Genomic DNA, 27,327 nt, shown 5'->3' with positions numbered 1-27,327 from the left:
CGAGCCCGCACCCCCCCAGCCCCCCGAGCCCGCACCCGCAGCACGCCGCGCACCCGCCCCGGGAAGGCCGCGGCTCACCCGGCGCGGCCCGGCCCGGCCCCTCCCCCCCGCGGGACGATGGGATGTGTAGTCCCCGCCGGGCCCCCGGAGCTGGGGGTGCCCCAGGCGCTGCACCCCCCGCAGGAGGGGCTGAGAGGGGCTGCGGTGCCCCCGGCCACCCCCAGGACGTGCCCTGGCACAAATCGGGGCTTTAACGCCCTGGCCTGGTGTTTAATTGTTGTTAATTGGCGCCAATAAGGAGCAACGCCAGCCCTCCTTTCGAGACCCCCGGGCCAGCCCTCCTTTCGAGACCCCCGGGCACCAGCGGGAGCACAAGGAGCCAGCCCCAGGCCAGGCACCGGGGGATTACAGCCCCCAGCCCCCTGTGGAGCACAGCAGGCTGGGTGCAGGAGACCCCGGCAGCCCCCCCCGGCAGCCCCCCCGTGACACCCTGCCAGCCACACGGCCGATTGGAGCTCTTCCCTGCAGCCCATTTTTTTATTTATTATTAGCACCCATCTCTCCGAAGAGGTGAGATTTACCATCTCCTCCCCACGGCAGCCCCTGCGGCAAGGGGCACTGCTGGGAGCAGCGCGTTGCGTGGGGGTCAGGTTTAAAAAATAAATTCACATTTCCCAAAGCTGGCTGCAGGACAGAGCCAGCCCTGCTCCTGCCTTTCTCCTGTACTTGAGTTGGCACTTCCAGAAAATCCCTGGGGAAACGCGTGGCTTTGAGATATTACACCCTGCGGACCCCCCAACCACGCAAGCTGCCAGCCATGAACACGGGCTCCTTCTAAAGTCTCTGCCAAAAGGTGGCACTTTTTTAAACGACTCCATGGCTCAAATCAAGACAGGTAACTGTGGTCACAGACCGCGTCATGACCCGACACCAAAATCACCAACACTCGAGCAGAAGAGGCTCAACACTTGTGGAAATGGTACCAACATTTTGTCCAAAACCGATGAGTCCCAGCGAGGACGCGGGGCCATTTGACAGCGTTTAAAACTCTGCTGACCATCAGACGCTGCAAGTCACACCAGACGCTGGCATTCAGGTATCACCTCACCCCCCAACAGCAGTAAGACGACAAAACGCGTACAATACCCTCACCAACAGCAAGGAAGCACAGCACGTGCTGTTATATCACTACCAACTCCAAAAAAACAGGGGGAAACCATTTCTTAAAGAAAGACCTTCTATGAATTAAAGCTTCCGCTGCCAAACACCATTTTTAAATCTTCGCTGCCGGCAGTGATCTGGTTTTGCCTGCCTATGAGCCATAATAATACCAAGCAACATGCCACAGAGCGCTCCGCTCTCTGCCAGTTTAATTTCTGCCTTGGTCGTGAGCAGCAGCGGAGGCAAGGGTAACTGTTGGACTGGGCCGGCTGCCCCAGCCCACTGCAGAGCAAAGCCAGAAACGTCGGAGTGGAAATAAGACAAATAAAATCCAACTAAGGTCTTCTGCACATTCTACTTCACCCGTGACTTTAAATGAGATCCACTGAAGGCAACGCATGAAAGAGAGACATTTTGTCCGAAAACACATTTTTTTGTAATTTATTAAATCTGTACATTTAGCTAGTACTGTTCTCATTAACATATTTTTAACCTGCTCCTCCATCATCCCTGCCCAGGTCAGCAGTCTGCCCTACTGAATAAACGAAAGGCCAGGCCCTAGCCCTTTGCCTCCTTTGGTGTGCTTCCACTTGACCTGAAAAACTCAGTAGCCAAAAGGCAAGTTTGATTATTTTATTTGAAATTAAACATTTCTTTCTGTTCAGCTACTGCACGTGGAGACAAACATTGTGTCTGATCATTGTTAGTGCCAGGAAAAACTCATCCATGAAAACTGATCCAAAAATTAGAGACTAACAGTTGAATAATAAAAGCTGTCAGAAAACCAGCTTCTCTGATACTGCCTCAGAACTGCAGGATTTGGATTCATGCTGAAGCTTTTTACCATTTTAAGCTCAAGCTGCTCTTATCTGTTGCTAAGAGAGGTTTTATTGTTACTGGACAAAGTTGCAAAAAAAAAAAAACCAAACAACAAACCACCAGCAATGATTTGTAGTTGTAGCTGCAGATTTCACTGGGCATCAGGAGGTTAAAAGCTAAATCTTTCACCTGTTAAATCCAGGCAGCACTGTGCAAGTCCCAAGTCAATATAAAACCAAAATTAAGTGAATCAGAGAAAGCTCCTTGGAAATGCATGGGTAGGAAAAAAAGTCTGGACATTTCACTTGGGATTGTCATTTTCTTGAAGAATGCCTTTAAAAAACAGAGGAACATCCCAGGATAATCTGAAGACCCAAGGACCTTGGTGAACTGATTTCTGCCCCTAAATACTGGCTTCGTCATTCCAGGTCAAATTTGCAGTTTCTACCACTACACGTGGTTTTTCACATCAAATCACCCTAAAGTAACATTTGTAAAGTGCTTTGAGATAGTGCTACGAAAATACTAATAGTTAAAAGAAGGGCAGAACATCTATTACCAGCACCCAGCTGATTATTACTACTTGTTTTTTTCCTCAGAGCAGCATTACTATGTTCCTATCAACAAAGAGTAAGGTGCCAGCGCTGGAGACGGCACACAGTCAGGAGTTTCTGCAGGGCAGTGAAAGGAGGATGTATTAGAAAACACATCTGGAGAGATGAATGAAGCAGAGCTCCAGAGAAGGATGCATATTTACTTCCCAGTTACATCAGGAAAGTAGTGCCACATGCAGACTCACGTGCACAAAACTGTGCAGGAGGCTTTAGATCGCATAAATATTTGCCAAACAAGGAGAGAGGCGGTGCTAGTCTTAAAATAAATCAAGACATTGATGCTTTTTGGAGGGAGGACATAACTGCTTATTAGAAGCTATTGCCTGAGGGCTGTTAACTACTTAGTAGTAAAATCCTGCTACCTTTCCAGCTGACAGTAACTTCTCTCTAGTTAGCAGCTTCACAAAAGCAATCCTTGTATGAATCCATAAAGCTTTCTTAGATTATTAAAAGGTTAATTTTACCATTATAATTGCACTTTAAAAACAGGCATCAGTTCCTATACACTCTCCCCAAATACCTCCTCCATTTATAAAAGTGGAAAGAAAGGCTACAATTATCCACTGTCCTACAGCTACCAGGATTTGAAAGGTTTGATTTAGGTGCCTGAAGAAAGGACAAAACCACCCAGTTTTCAGGTCAGGAAAAGTGTGCATTTTAAAAAAAACCAGCAGGCTTCACAGCTTGGCTTGCATCGGCTTCAGGTGTTTGTGGAAAGACTCATGAACCTGTAAGAGGACAAGACAGTGGTTAAGACAGTCAGGCCTGATCTTTAAAACAGTTTAGCTCTTCACATCTTGCAGTTTGTTTTTACACCACGGAAATGTGAATCAGGGGCACTTTGGAGATCTAAGAACAGCCAGCTAACTCCTGTATTTGCATGTCTATATGACACAAAGCATGAGAATATAAGCCCCTCTCCACTACCTTTCTTGTAAGAAAAGAATGCAGGGTTTCTTATACCCATACAGACAATTATTTGGCATTTTAATTAAAACAAAACTGGTCAAGGTCTCCTAAGGGGACTGTAATGAAGCTCCTAAGTCCCACTGACTTCGGAAGTATAAAAAAAATGAGTAAGTTCTGGTGGGATCTAACTACAGATGCAGTCTCTGGCAGCCCATCGCAGGAGATAGTCTGTGTCAGTCAAATAAAGGCAGTAAAGGCCACTGAGACAGGATTTAAAGTTCTGTTTCAGCTGATGGAAAAGGGACACCAACTTTTCTCAGTTCAGTTTACTTTATTAGCTCAGCTGCAGCTACAGCCTTAGGACAGATATGCAACACCTGACACTTAAGTACCACACGGGAGCAATTTATTTTCTTCTCCAGTCACTACTACTGCCTGAACACACTGGCAGATTTACCAGAAAACAGGTAAGGCTTTCACAGCTACTGTCACTAAGCGGAATTAACAGCAAGTGAAAACTGCTTTTAAACTCGATGAGATCATTCAGTTGTTTCTCTAGGGAGTGTATGATTTCCTCCCTCAACTGAGAAACTCAGAAGTATCCCGCAGGGATGGATGTGAGGTACACATGGGAGAGTAACTAAAGAAAGTACGCTGAAAGCAGAGAAGCAGAAGTAGGTTGCTAGTTCTGGTCCATTACCACTAGTGATTCTTCTCCCCCCTTCATCAATTACCTGCTGACATCACTGGATCAAAATTAACAACCCTAAATTAAGTTATTTCTCTGGACACATGTGACCTAAGCAGAAGTAAGGTTTCTTTACCTCTGTTTTGTTAAGTGGGGATTTCTTTGCCCACTCAAACATGTTCTCGTAGACATTCCCATCATACCGGCCAAGCACAGATCCAAGATGAACATCATGAAAGTCAAAGGAGTCTACCAGTGCTACTGCATTGGGACGGATTATAGCCAAGAGCTCTTTCACACGCTGGTTCACTTGAGTAATTTGGGTATCGGTCAAGATACCCGCCTTGGGGAGAGGGGGAAGAAATTATCAGAAGAATACACAAGTCACAGGAACCTTCCCCTACGGCTTAACATAGGTCATCAGCCTTCCCACACACTAAAATGCAGCAGTTCATAAAACACTAGTTTCTTGGTTGTTGGGGTTTTTTTCTAAGCACTAAGTAACAAAATGAGCAATTTGCTACAAGTGTACAAGCAAAAGGAGATGCCCAGCATAGCCCACCATACTGCCCAGCTATTTAATCTTTGAAGGGAGACTCATTCTTTAGGGTCCTGTATACTAACTTTAGTGGCAAATTTTCTTGAAGAATATGGACACGTGTATATTAAATTCTTCTAGTTTCAGGGAACTTTTTGGTATGCAGCAAAGAGGGAAGGGGGAAGACAAAACATACCGTGTCTGCCTGAAGACAAAATAAAACACTGCTGCACAAATACATTCTCAAACTGACAGAATGAAGAGAAGAAAAATAATACCTGACAATCTAAACCCATTCACTGAAATATGGGTTAACATTTATCTCCCTTTTGTGCACTAACTTAAAAATGCATACAGCTCTTGGTGCATGCCTAATATGTTATCTCCTTTATTAACTCTTTTTTTTTTTTTTAACATACAACACCTAGTCACCAACTGGAAAACACAGAAGCTAACCTAGACAGATGCCATGTTACCATTTATCATCCAACTCTGCTTCTGGCAGATCACAAGGGAAACTTGCTAAGAGCCTTCCATCAGACCTGCTAACGGCCTTCTGGAAGTCAACAGTTGAGACCTTACACCGAAGCATTCCTGCTGCTTTGCATTTAAAGCATCTTTGTAAACAATGACTCTGGCTCTAGAGATTTACGGTGTTGGAGTAGGACACCAACCTGCAAGAAATCCCCTGTGTTCTTACTGATCCCGTACAGTGCATACAGGAGACACAGCTCGGTCAGGACAGCACGGACAGCTGCATTACTGATCTCAGCCAGCTTTGCTGTGAAAAGCTTCACTATCACGTAGTGGCAGTGTGCCTACGAGAAACAAAAGGCAGGTGAATCAGTTTCATGAGGAGATGAGAAGGTCTTACAGCACATTTATCGGGCACATCACTGACCTCAGATGCTCGCACAAGGTCAACAGAAGTTCTGTTCCAGGCATCCTCCTTGCTCTTCCTGTGGTTCAGTTCAGCTTGCAAATTCTTTGCTGCAGCTTCTACAAGCCTATTTTTAAGTAAGAAAACCAGATTATGCAGTAACGCTACAGTAACTAGATTACGTACACTGAATTCATATGAATTTCAGTTTAACATATCAGAAGAACTCAGAGGTCATGTGCCATGACTGAATACACGCTTGGAGTGAGAATTGTGGCTCTGAAGCACCTATCATCACTGCTGCAGCTAGAACACAGCTACAGAGGGGTGAGACAACACTTGGCAGCAGGTATGTGGTGCTAGAATACTTACATGTAGGCATCTGTTCTGCTCTCACACTTCCTTCACAACACGTTTTAATATTGTTTCTCTCCAGACAGATGTCTGAGCAGTTTGAATAATACTGGTATTTGTATGCTCTAATATACTTTACATGTAAATTAGAAAAAGATATTTCAAAATGGAGCAGACAGTAGATTAACTAGGCTATGCATAGGCTCTATGTAGCCTCCTGTAACCTCACAGCACTTAGGACTGACCCCAATCTGGTAAAGTGTGTCACTTCTCGGAAGCAACACATGGAGCAAAGCTTTGCAAACCACACCCCAAGAATCTAACGTTACAGGGCAGCACGCCACTACCATCTCCCAAAACACATAACGTTACCATTGCTTGACTCAGTCTGGTAAGCGTGAACTCACCGGGCAGCACGTGCTTTGTAGGCCTCCACCAAGCTGACTGGATCGTTGATCCGTACTGTCACAGCCCTAGCAGCCACGTGCTGTGGCTGAATGCGTTGCCTGGAGAGATCGTTAAGGTAGGACACCATGCCAGCAACCCGCTGCCCAGAGCTAACCTGGGTGTAGCTTTTGACAAGGAATCTGAAAACAGAGACAACAAATAGCAACTCTAATGCATGAGTCGCTTGAACAGAGAGAAGTCATCTCACCTAGGGTCGGACTAGCGAAGAACAGTTGTAGGCATATACTTTTCTGTCCAAAACAGGGCAAGAGACAAACATGAGACACCAGTTTCATGCTAATATGGGATACTCTTCTGCTCATCGCTTAGCTACAAAGACCATAATGCCAAGGCAAGAATATCTCTGGACAGAAGCTACCATACCTAGCTGTCTGCAGCATCATCACTGTGTTTTCTCCCTCGTAGGTGCAAGACGGGGTGAATGTGACATAGATGTCAGGAATGCCGCTGCAGCGAGAGTAGCCGTGCCCACCACACGCCATCCGACACTCCTCGATGCCAGCATTGGCAGTCCAGGAAGTGAACGCCTTCAGCCCTGCTGTCAGCGCATGGAGCTGATGGAGAAAAGCAAAGCCAGTTTAGATTTTTTTTATTTCCCATTCTTAGCTCACACACGTACAGGCTAAGTACTGCAGCTCCCAGAACAAAGCAGAGTCGACATCATCCTTCCACCATCCCACAGGGCCTTGTTTTTCTTCTACGAACCTTCCCCTGCACCAAACTATTTATATGAAAACCTCTGTACGTGTAAAGGCTTGTAGTACCCCATCCTTTCTGTCTCTATGCGTTATATGTACAAGACTCTTTTCAATTGCCTATTGTCACATCAGGTTCTCAGACAGAATCTCGAACTGAAAACTACCACTTTAAAAACCTAACCCTTCAGTATAGTACCGACACCTTTGATCAACAAACCAGTTCTACCCCAGTCACTTGGAAGAACAATCAAGAAGCTACAACACAAGCGTAAGACCAGTTTTAACTCCAGTCCCAAGTGATATGCCATCATTTCTGGAAAGTCACCTTTTTAAAAAATATATTCACAGTAGCTTTCTCACTATTTTTCACAAAGGGCTGCTAAATGAATAGTGCAAATAAAAAAGTAAAATCACCAGCACATACCGGGCTTGGGATCTCTGCATCTTAAAAAAGTACAAAGATGTCTCGTGACTGAACGCCGAACAGGCCTGATGCCTTTTCTTCATGCTATAATGAGTCCTTACACAAAATCAACAAACACCCCTCTGATTTCCAGAGGACACAGTACCTCTGGCAGCTCACTCAGATCCCCTTCATTGATGTCTCCACTAATCCGATGATAGGTGTCTTTTATGTAGGCTCCCACAAAATGAAAAGCATATGCTGTTGCCAGGAGGGGAAAGAGTTTGTATTGTTGGGTCTGATAATCCAGGATCTGGGGTTCTGGTTCCCTAAAGCAAAATACAGATGAATTAGCACGCCAGTGGGTGGCAAACTGCTGCACAAGTCCTATTCTGCTTTAAGGAGGTTCTCCACTTGGATAGTACAAGCCGCATCCGTCTCAAGCCCGTCTATCTAAGACCACACAGAAAAAGCCTCTGGCAGAGGGAAGACATTTTGGCAGTCAAAAACCCAAAAGATTATTCACCCCCCCGGATGAAAGTCTTTCGAAACTATCAAGTGCCAAAGCAAACAACATCAATCACAGTCCTTCTTCCCTCCAGTATTTGAGAATTTTCCCTCAGCACTTACGGTTGCTCTTTTATTTCACTGCGCTTACCCTGCCTTTAGCTCAGACTGGTGTCTCACTGCACTATAGCGGATGGCAATGGTGCAAGCCCGGGACAGGGAGCGAGCTGAATCGCCTACAATGAGAGATCGGATGAACACCATGGTCCCATAGGTTAGCTTGTCACTCAGTGGTTTCACATAGGTGCCATCTGGTTCAACCTACCAAAAAAAGAAAAAAATAACAGCCTGTTGATTTTTAAAGTTTCCTCCCTGTCACATGTTCACTTATCAAGTTCTAAACTCACCAGGTAGCACTTACAAGCAAGCTACAATCTTTCTGGTACACTATTCAACCACAAAAGAGATTTGAAGTGGCCATTTTTAATAGCATATGCTGAAATTCACTGCTTTACCTGGGCATATTTCATCAGCATGTTTTCCCGAGGAATTCTGAAGTTGTCCATTTTCAGGTAGCCATTATCCATTTCATCATAACCAAATTTTGGCCCAATGTCACCCACTGTAATACCTGCCACACATAAAGCCACTTGCATTAAAAAATAGGAACTAAACACCACACAAGATTCAGGCCTTCTCCAATAAGGAGATTATTAGTTTTCTAGCAAGTCCTGGCACTGTTAGGAGTAACAGCTAACGAGGACCTTAGTCTCCTTGATAGAAAAGCGGTAACCTGGTTTCGGCTGGGATAGAATTTCTTCCCAGTAGCTGGTTTAGTGCTGCGTTTTGGATTTAGGGTGAGAATAATAGTGATAACACACTGATGTTTTAGTTGTTGCCGAGCACAACTAAAGTTAGTTAACTTGGACTAAAGTCCAAGTTAAGGACCTTTCAGCTTTTCGTACTGCCCTGCCAGCGAGGAGGCTAGGGGTAACAAGAAGCTGGGAGGGGACACAGCTGGGACAGCTGACCCAAACTGGCCAAAGGGATATGCCATACCATATGACATCATGCTGAACAATAAAACTGGGGGGAACTGGCTGGGAGATGGCAGCCTGCCACTTGGGGACCGGCTGGGCATCAGTCAGCAGGTGGTGCGCAACTGCACCATGCCCTGCTTGTTTTGTGTATTCTCCTGTTATCTTTCCTTCCTTTTCTGTCCTGTTAAACTGCCTTTATCTCAACCCATGAGTTTTATGGTTTTTCTGATTCTCTCCCCTATACCGTGGGGGGAGTGGGCAAAGGGCTGTGTGGTGTTTAGCTGCTTACCAGGTTAAACCACCACAAGAGGACATCAGAACATGGGGATCTTCCTAATTTACAAGCAGTCCTACTATCCAGTCCCTGGGGAAGTTGTCTCTAAAGATCATCCAGCTCACTTCTAGCCAGATGATGATGAAAGGTATTCTCTCCTTTTCTGAAAGCAGGACGTGCTGCCTCATAGAACGCATAGCTGGGGAACACTAGGGACAAAATCAAATCTCAAACTAACCCTCACATTGAAAGTATGACATTAAAGATCATTTAGTGGTAGTTCAGTCATAAGAAAAGACTCCTTTTAAGCCCTGTAACCTGCAACTACTCACTCAAATCAGCTAGTGAAATAAGCCATGTACATTAACAAGACATATGCAGCTCTATATATAGTTTCAGAGAAACAGATCTAACATATTTCATGAGTGCTAAACCTATAACATTCATTTTTACCTGGCAAAGGTTCATGGGTGCCCAGCTGCCGTATGGGAACAATGAAGGCATGCAGCCCTTTGCACTGGCCCTGAGTGTAGAGCTGAGCCAGAACAATGGCATGGTTCGACGTCTTTCCAACTGCAAAAGGAGTGAGAGTCAGAAGGAAAAAAACCCATCAAAGTCAAACATATATACACAGTCTCCTTCCTTAGAGCAGGATTTGAGATTACCTTAACCACATCATGCGCTAGAAAACCAGATTTACAACACTGAGAGTTCATCCGAATTCTACAAACTGTGTTGCTCGAGTCAACAGAAACTGCACAATATGATTCTCTTGCCTATACGATACCAAGTCCTTGGCAAACCTGCCGGTGAAGCCAAAGGAAGTACAAGGATTTTGATACAACCCAACAAGAATTATGCCAAATCCATACAGCGCAAATGATTCTGAGAAACAACTCAGAGCACAGATAACCCAAAGTTTTAGTAGGCTCTGATAAATTTGTCACTTGTGCAAGAGTAACTGCCTTTCAGCCAGCTCTTTGGATGAACTTTCAGACATCATTCTGTAAATATAATCCACATGACATCACCTCCCTCCGTTTTTCTGCACATCTTCCAGATTTAGACACACGGTGATGCACTTACGTCCACCTGGCCACCACTTAATGGAGGTCACAGTGGGGCTGTTGAGGATGAATTCCTGGGTAGCAGGGTCATAAGTAGCTGTAGTTTCTAGACCCCGAAGATGAGTTCCTGAAAACAAGCAAACACATTGTTTTGGCAGAAAGTCAGTCACAGAACAGAGACAAGCACAGAACTAGACAACGGAAAGTTGTACAGTAGTAATGTAGAAAATTTTAACTTTGCTTTTAGGCTATATAAAGGACTAAATATCAACCAATTAAGGAAGAACAAGTGAGAGTCAGACCATGTTCTGAGACCTGAAGCCAATTCTCAGAAAATGTTACATTTTTTCCCCAGTGGTCTAAGAGCAGTTTTCCAAGCACCTCTGATCTGACACCTTTTTGCTATGACACACTAAAAGTCCTTTCTCAGTTAAAAGGTCCACAAAAACATGCTCACCTGGATTTCACTAAAATTGCAATCTGATTAAATTGCAAAATAAAAATCATACACTTTTCAGCCACAAGATGAAATAAGTAGTGCCCACCATCTCTTCATTCCCTCATCAGGCCTACATTCTCCACCTTGATGGAGCAGTTTCTCCCAAATGAAATCATCCATAGCTCCAAGACAGCAAGGTATGCATATGCTAGGGTACTGATGCAGGTAGATGAAGAAACTGCAAAAAAATGAAGGTAACAATTCCAGCAACAGTCTCTCTTCTGCCCCCAACTCTTTACTTCTCACACGCCTGCCTGAACAGTGGTATTGTCCCTGCATGCGGTAAAAAAAAAGAATAAAAAAATCACCAGGCCTACTTGCTTGAGTGAGACAAGCTGTGAACAATCCTGTAGGGTGGACTGCCAGAACAAAACAGAGCCAGTGACTCTACACAAGAGCTTCAACATGAAAAACGATATCCCCTTGATGCAACCGCATTTCCAAAGAATGGAGTTAATGGTAGACTTCCACAGGCAGCTTAACACAGACTTACACTGCTGGCAGAGGATCTTCAAACCTCACTAGCTGCAAGAGATTCTCCACAGACTTGCAGTTACTTTATGCTTCATACAGTCTCTATATTTCACTTCAGCACAAAGGTGAATCCTGCTCATTTTTTGAAAATAGTTCTCATCTGCAACTCTCAGATGTCAAAATTAAAGTTTTCCAAGGCATAATATCCTCCCTTTGAAACTTGGATTAAAAGTGTTGCAATCACAATACTGCCAGAGTTATCAAAATCCATTTCAAAGCTTGAAAGCAAAGGAACAGCAACAAAATCTACTTGCGACAAAGAATTAAAAAAACCCCACATTTCATGGTCCAATTACAAAGAACATACGGCAGTGAACTAAAAATCTGGAGGGATAAAGAAATAAAATAAAGCTTCCCACAAAACACGAGCATTGGAACCACATCATCCACGTGTTCTCTGATCCAAGGTCAGTCCCAAGGTGACAAGCAACTCTTACTTTTTTTGGCATTTCTTTCAGTACTTTAAAGCTCTGTCCTTTTGTCTTCACACCGAACATTAAGTACAGCAAAGCAGAAACCACACTGGAAAGAATGGTAAGTGTAGAAATGAACAGATGTCATCAAACTGACATCACCATAGCCATATGCAAAATCTATACGGGTTTGAATGGCACAAGAGGAGCACCCAGTGTGCTCACATATAGAACTACAGGCATCAAACTCTCCCATAGGAGGAAAAGAAAAAAAAGGGCAAGCAGCACATGGCGTAATGATCTATTAAAAATTTCAGAGACAGTCCACTTCTCGTTAGAGCCACAGCTGCACGTGTAGAGACTGTGGGGTAAACACACACCATTTTTCCCAGGCAGGGGAATCCTTTGTACACAAAGCCATTCTTAGCAATAGCATTTAGTGAATGTACTGTACCATGGCCCATTTCAGTCTGGGCATAAGTGCCAATGATCTCCAGGTTCCAGGCAGGCATGAAGAAGCGATCCTGCTGCTCTGGGGTTGCCTGGGTGAGAAGTGTGGGGAGGAACATGCCCAGATGAAGGTCCAGAGGTTCAGGCCGTCCACGATGAACAAAGCTGTGAAGAAGTGTCATGGGATGGGAGTGTGAAGGGAACATTATGGGAGGGAAGCAAGCATGAGGATTCATGGTGGAGATTTAGGAAGAGACAAAAAGAAAAAAAATAAAAATGATTCACGTGTAAATCAGAATTCAGCAAGTGTATTTTAGAAAGCCAGAGCACTGTCCTTTTCTCAAGCCTGAATAATAAGAAATTACACTTTGAAATAAACATGCTGCAACACATTTCTTTCTAATCATACATAAAACGTATTTGCAACATTCTCATATTTTTGATGCACCATGACTGATAAAAAATGTATTAATCCAAACCAAAATACAGCCTAGACCTTCACTATGGTTTGGAAACCAGAGCATCCCTAAGTTAAATGGGCTGAGTCAGACTGTCAGTTTGCTGAAGATGTGATCTGGCTGGCAGAAGCGAGCCTTCACCCAAAGATACAAAGTTCACTTCTTTTTTTCCCCCTCATGGTTTGAGGGCAGAACCCGACAGAAGTCCCAGTTTACCCAACTGAATGAGCTAGGTTTTCACCAAACTTTATTTTTTTGAAACTGTCTGTACTATATAGTACATTTTTTCTTTAATTAAAGATCAGACACAACTAGCATATATTACATTCCAACTCAACTTCTGTTATTTTTTAAAAGCTCTCTTAAAAGGACAGTGCTCTGCATGTGTAAGTCAAAGCTGTGAACATAAAAACTTGGCAAGAAAGCCAAAAATTTTCAGCTTGTAAATCAACAGTACAAAGTCTCTCCAATTAAACTTGTTTTATTAGAACCACTCCTCTGAGTGCTGCCAAACATCACGGTTAAGTAGCCAAGTGCTCTCTTAGATTCTGATATAAAGAATTAAATGCTTATTAAATCTTTAAATATTGATAGCTTTGGAGCATTAATATAGCAGGAATATAGACTGAAGATCAGTACCTTCTGTACAAAGGTTGTTCATCTGGCCCATTTATATATGAAATACTGTAATTGGTCTTTAACAGAAATATATATATTTAAATGAGATATACATTATGGAAAGCACACTGATCTGAGCTTAGCTCAAACTCAGCTGGCATTCCTATCGAAGAAGAGTGCATTCTTGTGTTACCTCTAAACACGCTCATATGAACTAGCTCTATCCCTAGAGCTTCCTAAGAACGGCAATTCTCTTCTCCGATATTCTCAGGCACCTACAAATAAATTCAACCGTCTAATAAACCCAGTAGCAATGTTTTCTAAGCTTTTTGACCGAACAGTGACCAAGCTCACCAGGGGGCTAATGGGTTATCAGGAACACCAGCTTTTAAGTGAGTTAGTCCTGGTGGGAAGCACACAGCTGACAGTCAAAGACTGAAAGAAAATCCTTATTTACTAACTGTAGCTACAAACTAAGTAGAAACAGTACAGTATTTCCACTACTCCTTTTTGTTTCCTTTTCATCCCTGTGCTATTTGTGCTTTTTCTTTCTTTTATATTTTTTGAGAGACTTAATCACTATGAAATAGGTTAAAATCAACACAGGCTCTCAAGTAGGTACTCGCTAAGATAAAACTGAGTAACTACCCATTCCGGCTAGGACTCAATTCAGTAATCCAGACGTCTGTTTCCCCATCAGCAGTTTCTAAACATCAGGATTAAATTAAGCAGAGCTCAGTGACAATTACTGCAGAAGCTTTACTGATGAAGTAGTTGGACACTCAGTATTCACAGCAGGAATGCCAAACAGTTGCATTTTAACTATTCAGCACGGTAAGTACATTCATTTTACCATACTACCACCATATTTGTTCTATTAAGTGTCAAAATACTAATTTTACCATCAAGTGACACAAGAACTATAAGCAAACCAGGCCATCACCAAGCAAGAAAGTGCACTGATCTAATGTGAAATACCAAGTTGGTGTGGATGTGTGTCTGATTTAAAGAAGTTGGTGTGAAAAATCAAGTGAGGTCAGTAGGCATTTATTTATTGTTGCCATCCAGTCGTGTCTCGAGCTAGGTTTGCTCACTCCGCCTCTCCCAAGCAGAACAGATGACAGGGTGTCCTCCATTGCATCTTCTACAAGCATTTCAGCTACCGTGAGTAGCTGCAACTGAACAGCTAGGCGACTGGCATCACCATCTAACTTTTGCAAGTGTCCAGACTTGTACATATCATGTTTTCCGAGTTCAGATGCCAGCACAAGCACCGAAGCCTTTGGTTTGTTAAACTATTCTCGCTGGTATTTAACAGCCATGATTCCAAGTTCTGGGCTAAAAGACTTTTCTGACACATTAAATATTCTTCCATTTGAAGAAGAGAAAGTAGTTTTCGCCAGCAGTAGGAATAAGATGTTTTTCTTCTTTGAAACCAAGATCTTTCCATAAAGTTGTATAGCCGCAGTGGAGTAGCATCTGGAAGAAAAGCGCTTGGGGCAAAGCATACCTTACTTTCAAGAACAAAAAAGCACAACCTCACCATGCTACATTGCATCTAAAGGTATATTTATAAAGGCCAGTCATGCACTAAGAACTCTGAAATACACATGCCCCGAATTCAAGCAAAAATAAAAACCACAGTACTGTTGACTGACGTGTTCCAACCAATTCAAGTGAAATTCAGACTCCCAGGGCTTGGAACAACCTCCTCACCCTAAAACAACGGTAAGCAACTACAAAATCAGTGATCAGCTAAGAGGTGCATTCTGGAAAAGATCAAAACTAACTCTGTGATCGTTGAGATGCAAAATGTAGCAGCTGTCTGGCTACAAGGCACGAAAGATCAATGGTTAACGGAACTATTTTACCTTCCCCCTTTTAGATTTACCTAGGGAGCATCACCAATTTACAAACTGGAGTTGCAGAAAAGAGGTTACCCGTTGATCCCTGAAGGGAACTAACCATGTCCCACTTCGGTTTGAGCGTAGGTGCCAATGATCTTGACTCCATGGACCAGGGGCAGCCATTTCTCCTTCTGAGCATCAGTCGCTTGGATCTCTAAGGTTTTTTGAAACATGCTGAAGTGGAGACTGAAAGGTTCAGGAAAATTGCCCAAGCATGTTCTACAGGAGAGAAATAGAGGGATCTGGATCTCAGTCTTACTGTTACTGTGATCCTGAAAGGCTTTTCTCCAACTGTAGCACAAGACAAATAATCTCTTTGCTTTTTCAACCTTTTTTTGTCCTACAGGCAACCTCCAAACATGGAGGCATCAGGAGCAATGCTAATGGGGAAATACAAAGATTCGTGGGGAACATAAAACTGAAGACATGAAAACCAATTTTCTTCTCCATCTCTCAGGCTCAGTGGGAATAAATCCCACTGCTGCTGGCAACCTAGAACTAGACCACTATTAGCTAGAAGCACAGCGTATTGAGAAGGAAATGGCTTCTTTGGTAACCAAGTGCTTTTCCAAAGATCTCTGTATTCCCTGTAGCTGCTTCTATCAGTTGCAAGATCAGGACCTCACCCCTCAATGAAAATTACTGTTACAGGCTAGTGCTGGAGGGAATGGAAGAAGAATCAGACATTTTAGGTGTGCCTCATCCAAACAGAAGTTATTTCATAAGAGAGAGCTCTACGAAATTTAGTAGCCACAATGGCAGGCAAAGCACATTCCCAATTAAAAAAAGCTCCATAACACAAACATGCTAGAAAGTTTCACTGTGTAAAAGCCATGTAGTAAATGACAGCATCTTCCCTTCAACACTGCAGTCTGAACAGTTTTTCCGTCTTTAATCTACTGTAAATGAACACTTACTCCATCCAAACTCTGAAGATGGATGAGGAGAAAAGGAGCGCTCTGCACAAATACCTACATACAAGATCTCTCCCACCTACCCAAGATACCTACAAGGGAAATACATCCTTCCCTCTCGAGGTATTAATACCTGCTCTGGGGGCACATTTAAGAGTGTGTTGCCAACACAGATCTGCAGCATAGCACGTGCTATGCATATAGTTTGTCAAATTCCAGCAGTATTTGTGACTGGCATTTTACACCATGCCTGAAATGAGTGCTTTGGAGCGGGGAGTAAATAATTAGTAACTCAAAACCATCTCCCTATACAAACTGTGAAATTCAGTCTTCGGGTGAGAGAAAGCAGGGCAAAGCTTCTTCAGCAGCACTGAACTGCTCGTTGAAGACACTTACTTTAAATGGAACAGTTTTTAAATGGACAAGACTGACTGAGCCATGGATTTTTCCAGAACCAAAACTATTGTGATCAAGTAATCTAATGCTGGTGATTAATTTATTAACTGTACTTTAAGCTGGTGTCAGTGCAGGTACAGTGTCTAGAGTTCTCTAGAGTTGAGGTAGACATTTCTCTTACCAGAGCATATTCTATTGCCTACAGCAGCACACGTTTTCAAAGCTGAAGTTACGAGGGTGATCAAGGGCCTAAAAATGCTACAAGGACAGTGAGACGGAATGTTTTTCAGCATTGTTGAGGTTTCCTATGTGGGTTATTCTTTCAGGCCAGGACCCATATAGCAACAGCAGCACCCTTTACTTGCTTACTGCCTACAACACAATTACTGTGCATCTACTCCTTGGGCCAAAAAAGGACAAACTGACAGGGAGAAAATGAGAGCCGAGTTTGAAATACACTGTTTCAGGGCAGCTTGCGAAGAGCTTGAACAGTTCTTTGCATATTTTGAGAAGCCAATGAAAGAACTTGTTAAAAAGGTGCAGGCACATGCTTTGCTGTCAGAAAAATCAGGTCAGATACTGCTTCTTTGAAGGTAATTCTCCAGAAAAAAAAAAATAACCTTCTTAGAGGTCACACCAGCAACTTTCACTGCCTATCAGTAAGTTTAATCGTAACTGCCAGATATTTTGTGCTTAACTAGCACTTCTCTGACAGGAGCAAGAAGACAGACATTTTGCAGGCAGAAACTTTAACATCCATCCCTGGGTCAGAAGGGCATACTATTTCACTGACTAAACATGCAGCATTTTAACAGCTTCTTGCATTAACAAAGTTGAAAGCAGAACTGAAACCCAGCTAATTTACAGCAGAAACTTTTCAGCTCTGCATACTCCACACTGAATGATTGGGACTTTCTCAACATGCCTTTTCCCCACTTGAATGACAATGAGAGAGAATCCTGTTTCCCTCATGACACAGGGCAAACAGAAGAGGTACTAGCTGTGAAGGGAGGAACAACAGGTTTTCTTTCTCCAAACTCTTACTCCTTCCCCTCCCAATTTCTACATTCCCGCTTGGCATTTCCCACTACCTATACAGCTTGTTCTCCAAAGGCTGCGTTGTGTAACTGTTGAAGTATTTTGCTCCATCACAACTGGAAGTGCCTAGCTGCAGCCAGCACTAGTTGCTCGATCTACGACCAATGACCGCCTTGTTGGTCTGAAGTCAGGCTTGCTACAGTAATCAGCGAGTCAAGAGGAGGGCTGCAGATCCAAATGCACTTACAGGAGAAGGTTGTATAGTAGTTGTGTAGTGGTAAGCTACTTTGGCAATACAGATCTTTCCAGGCTTCACAGCAACCAATGCTACCCACATAGTACAAGGCACTTGCATTTGACAGATGGGTTTGATAGCATATCTATCAACAAACGGTGCACAGCAGGAGCAAAGTCTGTTTTCAGAAAGACTCCGAAGCTAAATGAACAACTGCAGCCTGAGAATGTCTTTGCAAAACTGGGTCACAGAATAGGGTCATTTACTTTAAAGCAAAATCTGCAAGCAAGCTTTTCTACTTTTTTGTGGTTCTTGAGGTAACTCTCTCAAGGAAGAGCATGAAGGGTCACCTCAGTGGAGAAGGAGCAGGAGGTGTGTCTGACCTGTGCTTACTGGACTTCAGAGCTAACGGTTAGAAAAGTTTACTACCATAGTATTTGTATAAAAAAAACCAAGTTAGAGTCATCCACTCCTAATGGTTTTAGCGGTGGCTAGTAGGACCCCTACAACAGTTTTCCTGGTGTGATTTGCTGAAAGCTAATGCAGGTCCTAACTTTAGTGTCAAAAATGAGAAGACAAATTCTCACAGGTAAAGTGCACGTTCATGCAATGCTTATGAACACAGGAACCATCTGTTGACTTGCAGCTCTCGGATCTTCTCTTCTTCTATGACCAAGTTTCTCCCAACTGTTTTTCATTTCTTCATTTAATCCCATTTTCCTCAGCGAAGGTTACTTAAACTTGAAGGTGAATTAAAACTGACTGGATTGCTCTCTTCAAAGAGCTGTGTAGCATTACACATCAGAACAATTTCCCATTTTCATGCTGACTTACATTTTGCTGCAGTTAAGACTGTAAAAGAAATCTTAAATACTGGCACTTTAAGGCTGCGGGCCTTCAAAAGCTGTAGTCACAGCAGCAGCCACAGTGTTGACAGATGTTAAGACACAGAAAAAACTGCCTAGATGAGAAGCAATTAAAATGGCTTCTAAACATATTTAACAGATCCTCTTATGCTTTGGAGTTCCACAAAGCCCTTGTGGAAACAGAAAGGAGGAACATTTTTTGACGTGTCACAGCAGCAACAAATGTTTAAGCTATCTCCAGGGCAGCTGAAGCATTTCTCCTCATCCATTCATAAATTAAACTATAAAGTCATGTATCAGTCATGATACAAAGCTACTTAGTGAACTTCTGGTAGTATACAAAAGCTACAGGAAAACAACTAAATCAAAAATTCCATATGTAATGGATATTACATAATATCCATTGTTTGGGGATAATCACAAGGCATGAGGGATTATTGGCAAAATACCTTGAGCTTCCAAACATAAAAGATCCGATGGTCAATCACAATAAATACAACTTGACATCTGAACGAAGGACTTCAATCTATTTCATAAACTTCATTCAAGGCACGTCACAACACCACATCCATTCAGTTTTCCAGTTTGGAAAAACAAATAGGCCCAAATGGAGTTTCTCCAAGTCACCTTCTACACAAATGAAGTCCCTTCTAGTTAGCGCCAATTAGCATGTTTGGATACGTGACAGAAATAAACTTAATTTTGCAAGTCAGGTGGAGTTCACTAAGCTTAAAAAAAATTTTGACACTCAGGTGAGAAAGTGGGGACAGGCGTTAAAACATAAATTAAATCAAAGGATGAAAAAATAATAATTTCATTTCTGCCATTTATTAAGAAGCAGTCAGCCAGTATCCTCCCTTGCAAACACCAGGTATTATAGTTAAGAATCCAAATCTAGAATATTAACAGCATATAGTTCTTACAGCAAACAAGCTTCACTTGTAGGTAAGAAGTATCTGCACTGCTTTTCATTCTACATGTTATTACAGAAGACACTGGAAGATACAGTCAATTTACAGCAACTGCAATTATCTTCTGAAATCCTGAATGTCTGCAATTAGAATTGACTCCTGAAAAAAAGTAAGCCTTCCTCATTGTTTCAGTTGATTCTGGATCATAAATTCTGACTAGTCACCTACTACCCATATCACATCAGATGTAATGTGTTATTTGGTATCTACGTGAAATACTGAGCTTTCATCCATTTAAAGTTAAGAATTGCTGACTCCCAAATGAGCTTCTGGAAAAACAAAACTAGATTCTATCATTTGACTGCTTCAGAAAAGTCCTGTTTTCATAAAATGTTGTCAGTAATACAACCAAAAGACAGCATTTACGTTGCAAACTTTGTTGAATTTGACAGCTGGTACAGTGGATAGGCTTCTCGGAATTTTCTCCATCAAAATAACTGAAGAAACTTCCCCGTCACCTCCAATAATCTTTGTGCAGGAAAAATTAATTATTAACTTCTACCGTGCAGTATCTGAATCATCTCATCCAGACACTGAACTTTTTTCTTGTTATCCCTGTCCACTGATGCCAGTATTTGGATGATCATTTACATTAACCTGTGTCATGAAAGTTCTTGTGGAAGTAAGGTAGACCAATTTCTTTAAAATTAAAACTACAGCAGACAAGATGATTTCAGCTAAGTTCCAATACTCATACCCTGAGGGCAATGACAGCTTTTCTACAAATCCAGTCAAGAGGGGGGTTTGTGATTCTACCAGTGCATTATTTAACATGCAATGTTCATTTAATATGCCAGAGGATATATCCATGGTGCTACGTCCAGATTTCTAGAGCTGGGCAATCTCTTTGTTAAGCAGTTTCTGTTTGATTACATCAGAATGAGTTTAGTAAAACTAAGGGGAAAAATACATTCAGTCAGGAACTAAGTTCCCTGCAAGCTGGAAGGAATGAAACTCAGATGTAAAAACATTTTTATTAACTCAGTCCCAGGGTAATACTATCAGATAAACAAAAGGTCAAAAACAACAAAAAACCTCTAAGGTCAAAGGGAACCACTACAGTACCAGGAGCTTGGAGGAGGGAGACAAGACAGATAGTTGTAAACAAGAATTTATAAGCTATCTTGGAACATTTTCAAGTATGTCTGTAATGCAACTTCATTAGGTCTAAGTGCAAAGTGAAGTAATCAGCTTTAAGAGATTTCATTAGAAGCTGCAACCTCACCAGATCTGTCCAGATTCAAAATATTTGGGCCTATTTTTTGCTCCTTTTTGGGAAAAAAATAATCAGACTAAGGGCTCATTTTTTTACTTTCTGCACCAATATATAATAAAAAGGGTGCAACTGTTAATGGTGCATTTCTAGTAATAAATCTAGGAAAACAAAATTCAGGAAATCAGGGTTTCATCTGAAATTCACTGAAGCCAAGACTTCAGTGGGCTTTCATCCAGGTCTTGAGCTCCCTTTGGGCAGCAAGCACAGGGGAAAAGTACAACTCTAATGGCCTTGGTGACGATCAAAGTACATACAAGAAGCAAACTACCAGCTCGGTACCTTTTAAACCAGTAGATCTCCTCTGGATCTGCAATTCCATATTCTCTTAACTTCATCACCATCAGAGAGCTCTTCCTGATGGCTTGTTCATAGCGCTGGCTCCGGGACAGGAAGTTCAAATCCTCATGCTGGAAGTCAGGGTCATTAATAACTAAGGCCTCTGGGGACACAGAACAGAAGAGGAAAACAAACTCAGTTTCCACAGACCTCAACAGACTGTGGGGTGCAAAACGATTCAACATTTCACTTGCTGTACTTTAAGGTACAAGAACAGAAAATTAAAAATTAATGAAGTCAGAAAAGAGTCTCACGCTTTTGTCAAGAGGGACTCTAGCAACAGAGCACTCTCCCCTGCCACACATAACCCACATTTTAAGTTTGGAGCACTCTGGAGGTCAATTCGCTGCTGTAAGACCTTCAGGCCTCTCAATAACAATGTCAAAGCCTCAGCCATCGTCAGTGCGGGATCAGACCGCCTCGTGGACTCTGATGCCCGCAGAAGTCCTTGCAGAAGGGCACAGCGATCATTCCCACTACGCCAACTACAAACCGAAGTGCCCAGAGGCTGCAGACTTCCCGCGTCCCCTCTTCAGCACACACACCAGCCTCTGACAGTCCCACGCCAGCGTGGGCCCGGAAAAGGAAGAGGAAGAGGATGGAGGTATTTCATTAATGTGACATTTCATGGTAGAGGTGGGTGAGAAACAGGTCACATTTGTACTGCTGGGCAGGAGTGTAGTAGGAAGCAAAAAGGAGGGGAGGGGGCCAAAGAGAAATGCCCGTGGGCAGCTGCCCCTTACCCTCTGGAGGAAGGTGGACGTGAGGAGGAAGAGGACACAGCTCTACCAGGGCCACCCCAAATCCTCTCTGGGATGGGGAGGCGGGGGGTCCAGGGACACAACCCTGCTCCTGCTCTGACCCATCAGACAAACCCCCTTCCGCAAGGCGGCCCCTCTCCTGCACACCCTCCCCTCACCGCCCCCCCCCCCCCCCCCCCGGAGTCTCCCCTCTCCCCAAAGGCTCCTCCCCACGCCCCCCCCCCAAACCTCCTCCCGCCCCTCCCTGGAGACTCCCCCTCGGGCCTCGTCTCACAGCGCCCCCAGCCCGGCCCGGCCCCGCTCCCCTCAGCGAGGGGCACCGGGCCGGGAGTGGCGGCGGCACAGCCCGGGCCCTGCCTCACCGATCTCCTTGCGGCGGCGGGTACGTTCGGCGCCGCCGTCCAGGATGTGGGTGAGCAGCTCGGGCTGGAAGGTGGCGGCGGCGCGCTCCCTCCGCAGGTCCGCGTTCATCACCATCATCGCGGCGGTAGCGGCGGCTGCGGCTCCGCTCGGCCCCGGCCCCGGCCTCGGCCCCGCCACGCCCCCGCGTGACGTCACGCACCGCGCCGCCGCGCTCCGGCCACGTGACCGCCGCGGGGAGCGGCAGCGGAGCGGTGAGCAGCGGGCCGTGCCGGGGCTTCGGGGCCGTGCCGTGCTTCCAGGCAGGCACCGGGCTGCCCCTCCGCCTGCCTTAACCCCGCACCCGGATGCACGTAACGCGCTGCAGGGGGGTGCCGGCTGCACGGGGGCGCGCGCGCAGCGTTTGGCCGTTGAGGCTGAGCTGCATTCGATGGTGCGTGAAACTACCGAGCAGGCGTGTGGTGCGGTGCAGGGGGCGCGCATTAAGTAGTGCCCGTTAACGGGCTGCGTTTGGGCCCTGGCGTGCCTTAAGTTGTGCGGTAAGTTGCGCATTGAGAGTGTACATGACATGCTGTGTCGGCAGCCAGGCATTTAATGGTTCATTAAATAGTTCATTAAACATCCCTATAGCATGCTGCATTAGATAGTGCGCTAAATCCGCATGTAAGAGGCACATGGCGCCAAGTGTGCCTTAAATGCATATGTAACATGCTGCAGTTGACGTTGCACATGCATTAAATAGCACATTAAGTGGGCACATACTGTATTGCAGTTGGGGTTGGGCACGCGTTAAAAAATGCAATAAATACACACTGAGCACCTTGCATTCCTGGCTGATCCCATCCTGCTGCACAGTGTGATTCAGGAGCAAAACTCGAGTGATGCAGGGTGGCCTTTGCCCTGTTCGGGAGGTGCAGAATTGAACCTGTTTTTTAAATCTGGGTTAGGTGGGGTAGAGATGCAGGGAGCGGCAGCGTGCACAGAGCTGGATTTCCACCTCTGTTGCTACTGGTAGGAACCCTGCCAGAGGGGTTTCACAGCCCACCCTGGGTGTGCACAGCCTTGTGTGGGAACATGGGGCAGCTAAACCCAGAGTTCGGGCATGTGCAGAGCCCAGGGTGAGCCAGGATCACCCTGGTTTCAGTGGCCTCTCACAACAGTCCTCCATGGGACTGCGGTGGGGCATTTTGCAAGGTTGCAACCCCCTGAGCAATGGCACCAAGTGTTAAAGCCACAGGGTTGCAGCGCAGCATGTCCCCACTGCTGCATAATCAATATTGGTGGTCTTCAAACCTGCTGGGGTGGCCCCACTAGTCTGTATTGCAGGGATCTCTGCCAGGGCCATTGTGCAGCTCTTGCTGTCCCCCCTCAGCAGGGCAAGAAACCAGAGAGAAAAGCAGTAAATGGAACATGGAAACATGCCAAACACAGGCAACCTGCAAGGGAAATCGGAGAGGAAAATGATGCCAAAAGAAACCACTTCTGGGCACATCCAACAGCCTGGCTACAGCACTGGCTGGGCAGAATTAAAATCTTGCCAAAGCTGCTCTGCATTCCTGCTTTTCTGTGTGCTTTGCATTGTGGCTGGCCTGCTTGTGCCAGCCCTGCTCCACTGCTGTAGCTCCAGGACATCCCACTTGAGTCTTATCTTGGGCCAGATCATTCTCACTCATCACACTCCTCATCATTCATCTTCTAAACCCTACTAAAGTACTGATGAAACCAGGCTGGCATGTGTCCAAGTAATTGTTCTCCAGCTTCAGGATCACACACTGCCAGAATTTCCTGTCCTGCAGAATGAGAACAGACTGAGGGTCATGCCTTCAATCTTTCTGCATGGTACCCCATTACGCCAGCACCTGGGTCTATTCCTGCATCTTGGTCCCTCACACTTTCTGAAGTTCTCAATCACCATTTTCCCCCACTTCCTTAACCTTTCTCAACCCACCCATAGCCTGGGGGAGACCTGTGGGGAGGACCTGGATGTTTTGGTGGGCTGCCTGTTGCTGTTCATGCTGAATTGTGGGGGAAGGTAGCCCCTCTTTATGCCATGATGCCTGGGGCTTGGTACGTGCACTGAGCTGCAAACAGGACGCAGCAAGGAAGCTGTGAAGCTGCTGCAGCCCCCTGGATGGGGAGCTCTGGGCAGGGAAGGAGTTTTGGGACAGTGTCACCTTGTATCTATATCAGGTACTAGAGTGACATGAACTTAGATCTTTTGCTTTACTGCAGGCCCAGTTTGTGTGAGATGCTGCCAAGTGCTGCTGTCTATTACTTCCCATGGGAGATCAACAGCTCAGTCCCAGAGGGGGAGGCGCTGAGGACATTTGGCAGGTGAGAAGGTACCCTGCTCTCCCTGCAGGCCAGGACTTTCCTTCACTGGCTTATCCCCCTCCTTTTGTCTGTAATTGTTGTACCTCTGCACTGCTGAGCTTCCCAAATCGATCGTTCCCAGGTTACACTGCTACGACCTGGCCCGGTCCGAAGCCATTCTCACTGCTCAGCATAGCTCAGCTCACTACCACGTCTGTGTCGACACCAGGTTTGTGGAGCCATTCCAAGCCCAGCCAGGATCTTGCTACATGGTCCTAGGAGAGACTGAACACAGGGAAGGTAAATGCTCTGAGAACCAGTGCCCTTTGCTGCTGTTCATGGTCCGTCCGCTCCTTCCTGGCTCCCTGGGTGCATGGTGAGACATGCTGTCACTTGAGGTCAGCTTTGGCCAAGGCAGGCTCATCTCCTGCAGCTGCCTCCGGTCACATGAGTGCGTGATTCAGCAGCCTGTCTCTCCCTGATGACCATGAGAAGAGCCCCCCATATCTTGGTGAAAATCTGGTACTCTAGCACAGATTTCATTAGAAATAGGCAGTGCCTTAGCAGCATCACTGAGCTTGTGAAACCTGTGCTAATGCCCTCTGGCATCACTGCCAGCCACCACATCATCTGTGCTCCAAACATGGCTGATTGCAGTAATACGTCATTGTGAGCTGGCTGGGTTGGTCTTTGCCATCCTTGAAAGGCTCTAATTATATCCTTGCCCTCAGACACGGGGCGTGAGGAATGCAGGCAGGCTCTGTCATGTAGGGCACCCTGTTGTCCTTTCCTGGGGTGCCCTAAGCGTTACTCTGGTTGCACGGTGCTTTGCGTGGGGAGTTGATCTGGGCCGGGCAGTGAGTTTGTGAAGCAAATCCCACATGTTTTCTTGGCCACACCTGATAACGAGCAGTCGCATTCGTGGCATTGAAATCCTTGGTGGCATGTGGAAACTCACACTGCACGTGGCATGTGATGAGTGATCTGCTAAGCCACTGCTGCAACGTTTCTTTAGAAAGGCATGTTATTTTGGTCACCGCTTAGGAGTGAGTTGGCCCCATTTTGTAGGGGTAGAAGGGGAGCAGGCTGAGATGGTGGCTGTGTCACCAAGGTTTGGCCCCTTTTGCACAGCTGCATGTTACCATTTGAATGCCACTGATGACTTGTTGGTTATAGTCAATGTTGAGCCTCTTCTAAGCCCAGCTTTGTTCTGTCCTCTTCTTGAGCTTAGACCCATCCCTGATGCTTTTTAGACAGTGAAAACCAAACTTTGTCCAGCTGCGAAGCAGACGGATGCTGCATGGCAGGCACTGGCACCAACATGTCCAGGGCTCAGCGTACCCCAGAGCAAGGAGAGCCCAGTGTCAGCCACCAGCATTTTGTAGCCAACAGCGCAGAGGGAAAGCACATCACTGAATTAACCTGCTCCTGGGCATGCTGCTTGCATCGGTGGAGGCACGCGGCTGGTCCGGTCTCCTGCAAGTTCTCAGGCTATGGTTATTTGGCCAGCTGAAGCCACATGCTGCCTGAGGGAACCTCTTTCTTTGCCTCCGAGCTGCTCCATCTGGTTCGTTTTTCTACAGAAACTTCCTGTTTATATTCCCAGGTGAGGGTCCTGTGGTAAAGGCACGAATATTGACCTGCGTGGAAGGGATGAATGTACCCTTGCTGGAACAAGCCATACAGGAGCAGAGGAAATACTTCAACGAGAGACAGGAGCAGACGGAAAACAGGACATCCTGACAGCAGCTCTGAGACCAGCCATACACTGGTCCTTGCGCTGCCATTTGCAACAAATGTGTTAAAAGTAAATTTGGAAGGTGGGTTTGCAATGTACTGCTTTTTGTTGTGGCAAATAGCAAAGTCAAGTCACCAAGCAGGGAAACACTTGAAGACTGTGAGTCAGCATGTGACTGTGGGTTGTCTGTTCATGCCAGGGGTCATTACTGAAAATAAGCTTTGGGAAGTAGGTTTCATGTTTGTTTAAAAGGGTGCTTAAGGAAAAGGGGGCACTTGAGTTATGGTCCTTTTGCAGTGCAAGGCTTGGACATGTCAGAAGAAGTCTCTGAATCTCAAGTTAAACAGCTCACACCCCACATGCACTGCCAAAGCACAGTGGGTTACCAGGCTGTTGGCAGGTCGGAGGTAAAGGGCATTAGTGCAAAGTTCGTTGGTCCTGCGTGGCTGTGGGTGCATGAGTGCATGTGTTTGGTCACCATGACTCAGCTGCCACACAGGAATGTTCCTGGCAAAACAAATACCTGAACTGACCAACAAAGAAACAACAATAATGAGGAGTCACTATTTTCAGTAGCAACTGCCTCTTCGGGTTTCCAGGAACTGGTGTCTTAAGGGAGGGGATTGACGTTAGGTCTAAAATAAATATTTGCAGTGCCCTGAGAACCACCACTTTACTTTCTTCCTTGACACAACTAAGTTTAGGAGACCTCAAATAGCTATTTTTAAAAGCATCTAAAGGTTTTGATTGCTATTTTCCTAAATAAAGATTAAAAGAGAAGGCAGCCTGTCTTTTATTGATTAAAACCCTCTTTCTTGCTAAGG

General features: G+C 45.0%; 2 protein-coding genes across 8 annotated transcripts; one reads left to right on the top strand and one right to left on the bottom strand.

Annotated features, from left to right (window-relative positions):
• Positions 1 to 1,779: 1,779 nt before the first annotated feature.
• On the bottom strand, positions 1,780 to 22,643 carry ACOX1 (acyl-CoA oxidase 1). Of its 3 annotated transcripts, none has more exons than XM_055724066.1 (14): positions 22,455 to 22,643; positions 21,275 to 21,434; positions 12,321 to 12,481; positions 10,440 to 10,547; positions 9,807 to 9,926; positions 8,555 to 8,670; positions 8,191 to 8,360; positions 7,699 to 7,861; positions 6,795 to 6,985; positions 6,371 to 6,550; positions 5,631 to 5,736; positions 5,404 to 5,547; positions 4,328 to 4,534; positions 1,780 to 3,322 (listed from the first exon to the last, which is right to left on the bottom strand). In XM_055724066.1, the coding sequence occupies exons 1-14, from the start codon at positions 22,570 to 22,572 to the stop codon at positions 3,272 to 3,274; spliced, it is 1,995 nt and encodes a 664-aa protein (XP_055580041.1). In that variant the 5' UTR covers positions 22,573 to 22,643; the 3' UTR covers positions 1,780 to 3,271. The 3 variants fall into 3 exon arrangements, with proteins under 3 accessions (XP_055580041.1, XP_055580045.1, XP_055580048.1); XM_055724070.1 differs by lacking the exon at positions 12,321 to 12,481 and adding an exon at positions 15,358 to 15,518 and having other exon boundaries at positions 22,455 to 22,642; XM_055724073.1 differs by lacking the exon at positions 22,455 to 22,643 and adding an exon at positions 15,358 to 15,518 and having other exon boundaries at positions 21,275 to 21,414.
• Positions 21,632 to 27,283, top strand: TEN1 (TEN1 subunit of CST complex). Of its 5 annotated transcripts, none has more exons than XM_055724106.1 (4): positions 21,632 to 21,935; positions 24,685 to 24,786; positions 24,908 to 25,065; positions 26,372 to 27,283. In XM_055724106.1, exons 2-4 carry the CDS (start codon positions 24,701 to 24,703, stop codon positions 26,506 to 26,508), a joined length of 381 nt encoding a protein of 126 aa, XP_055580081.1. In that variant the 5' UTR covers positions 21,632 to 21,935; positions 24,685 to 24,700; the 3' UTR covers positions 26,509 to 27,283. The 5 variants fall into 5 exon arrangements, with proteins under 5 accessions (XP_055580081.1, XP_055580080.1, XP_014142194.2 ...); XM_055724105.1 differs by lacking the exon at positions 21,632 to 21,935 and adding an exon at positions 22,687 to 22,706; XM_014286719.3 differs by lacking the exon at positions 21,632 to 21,935 and adding an exon at positions 22,713 to 22,885.
• Positions 27,284 to 27,327: the final 44 nt, after the last annotated feature.

The sequence above is a fragment of the Falco cherrug genome, chromosome 1, assembly GCF_023634085.1.
Source record: "Falco cherrug isolate bFalChe1 chromosome 1, bFalChe1.pri, whole genome shotgun sequence".
In the NCBI taxonomy this organism is placed as follows: domain Eukaryota; kingdom Metazoa; phylum Chordata; class Aves; order Falconiformes; family Falconidae; genus Falco; species Falco cherrug.
The sequence above is the reverse complement of the archived record's forward strand: the minus strand, read 5'-3'. Positions and strand labels throughout refer to the sequence as shown.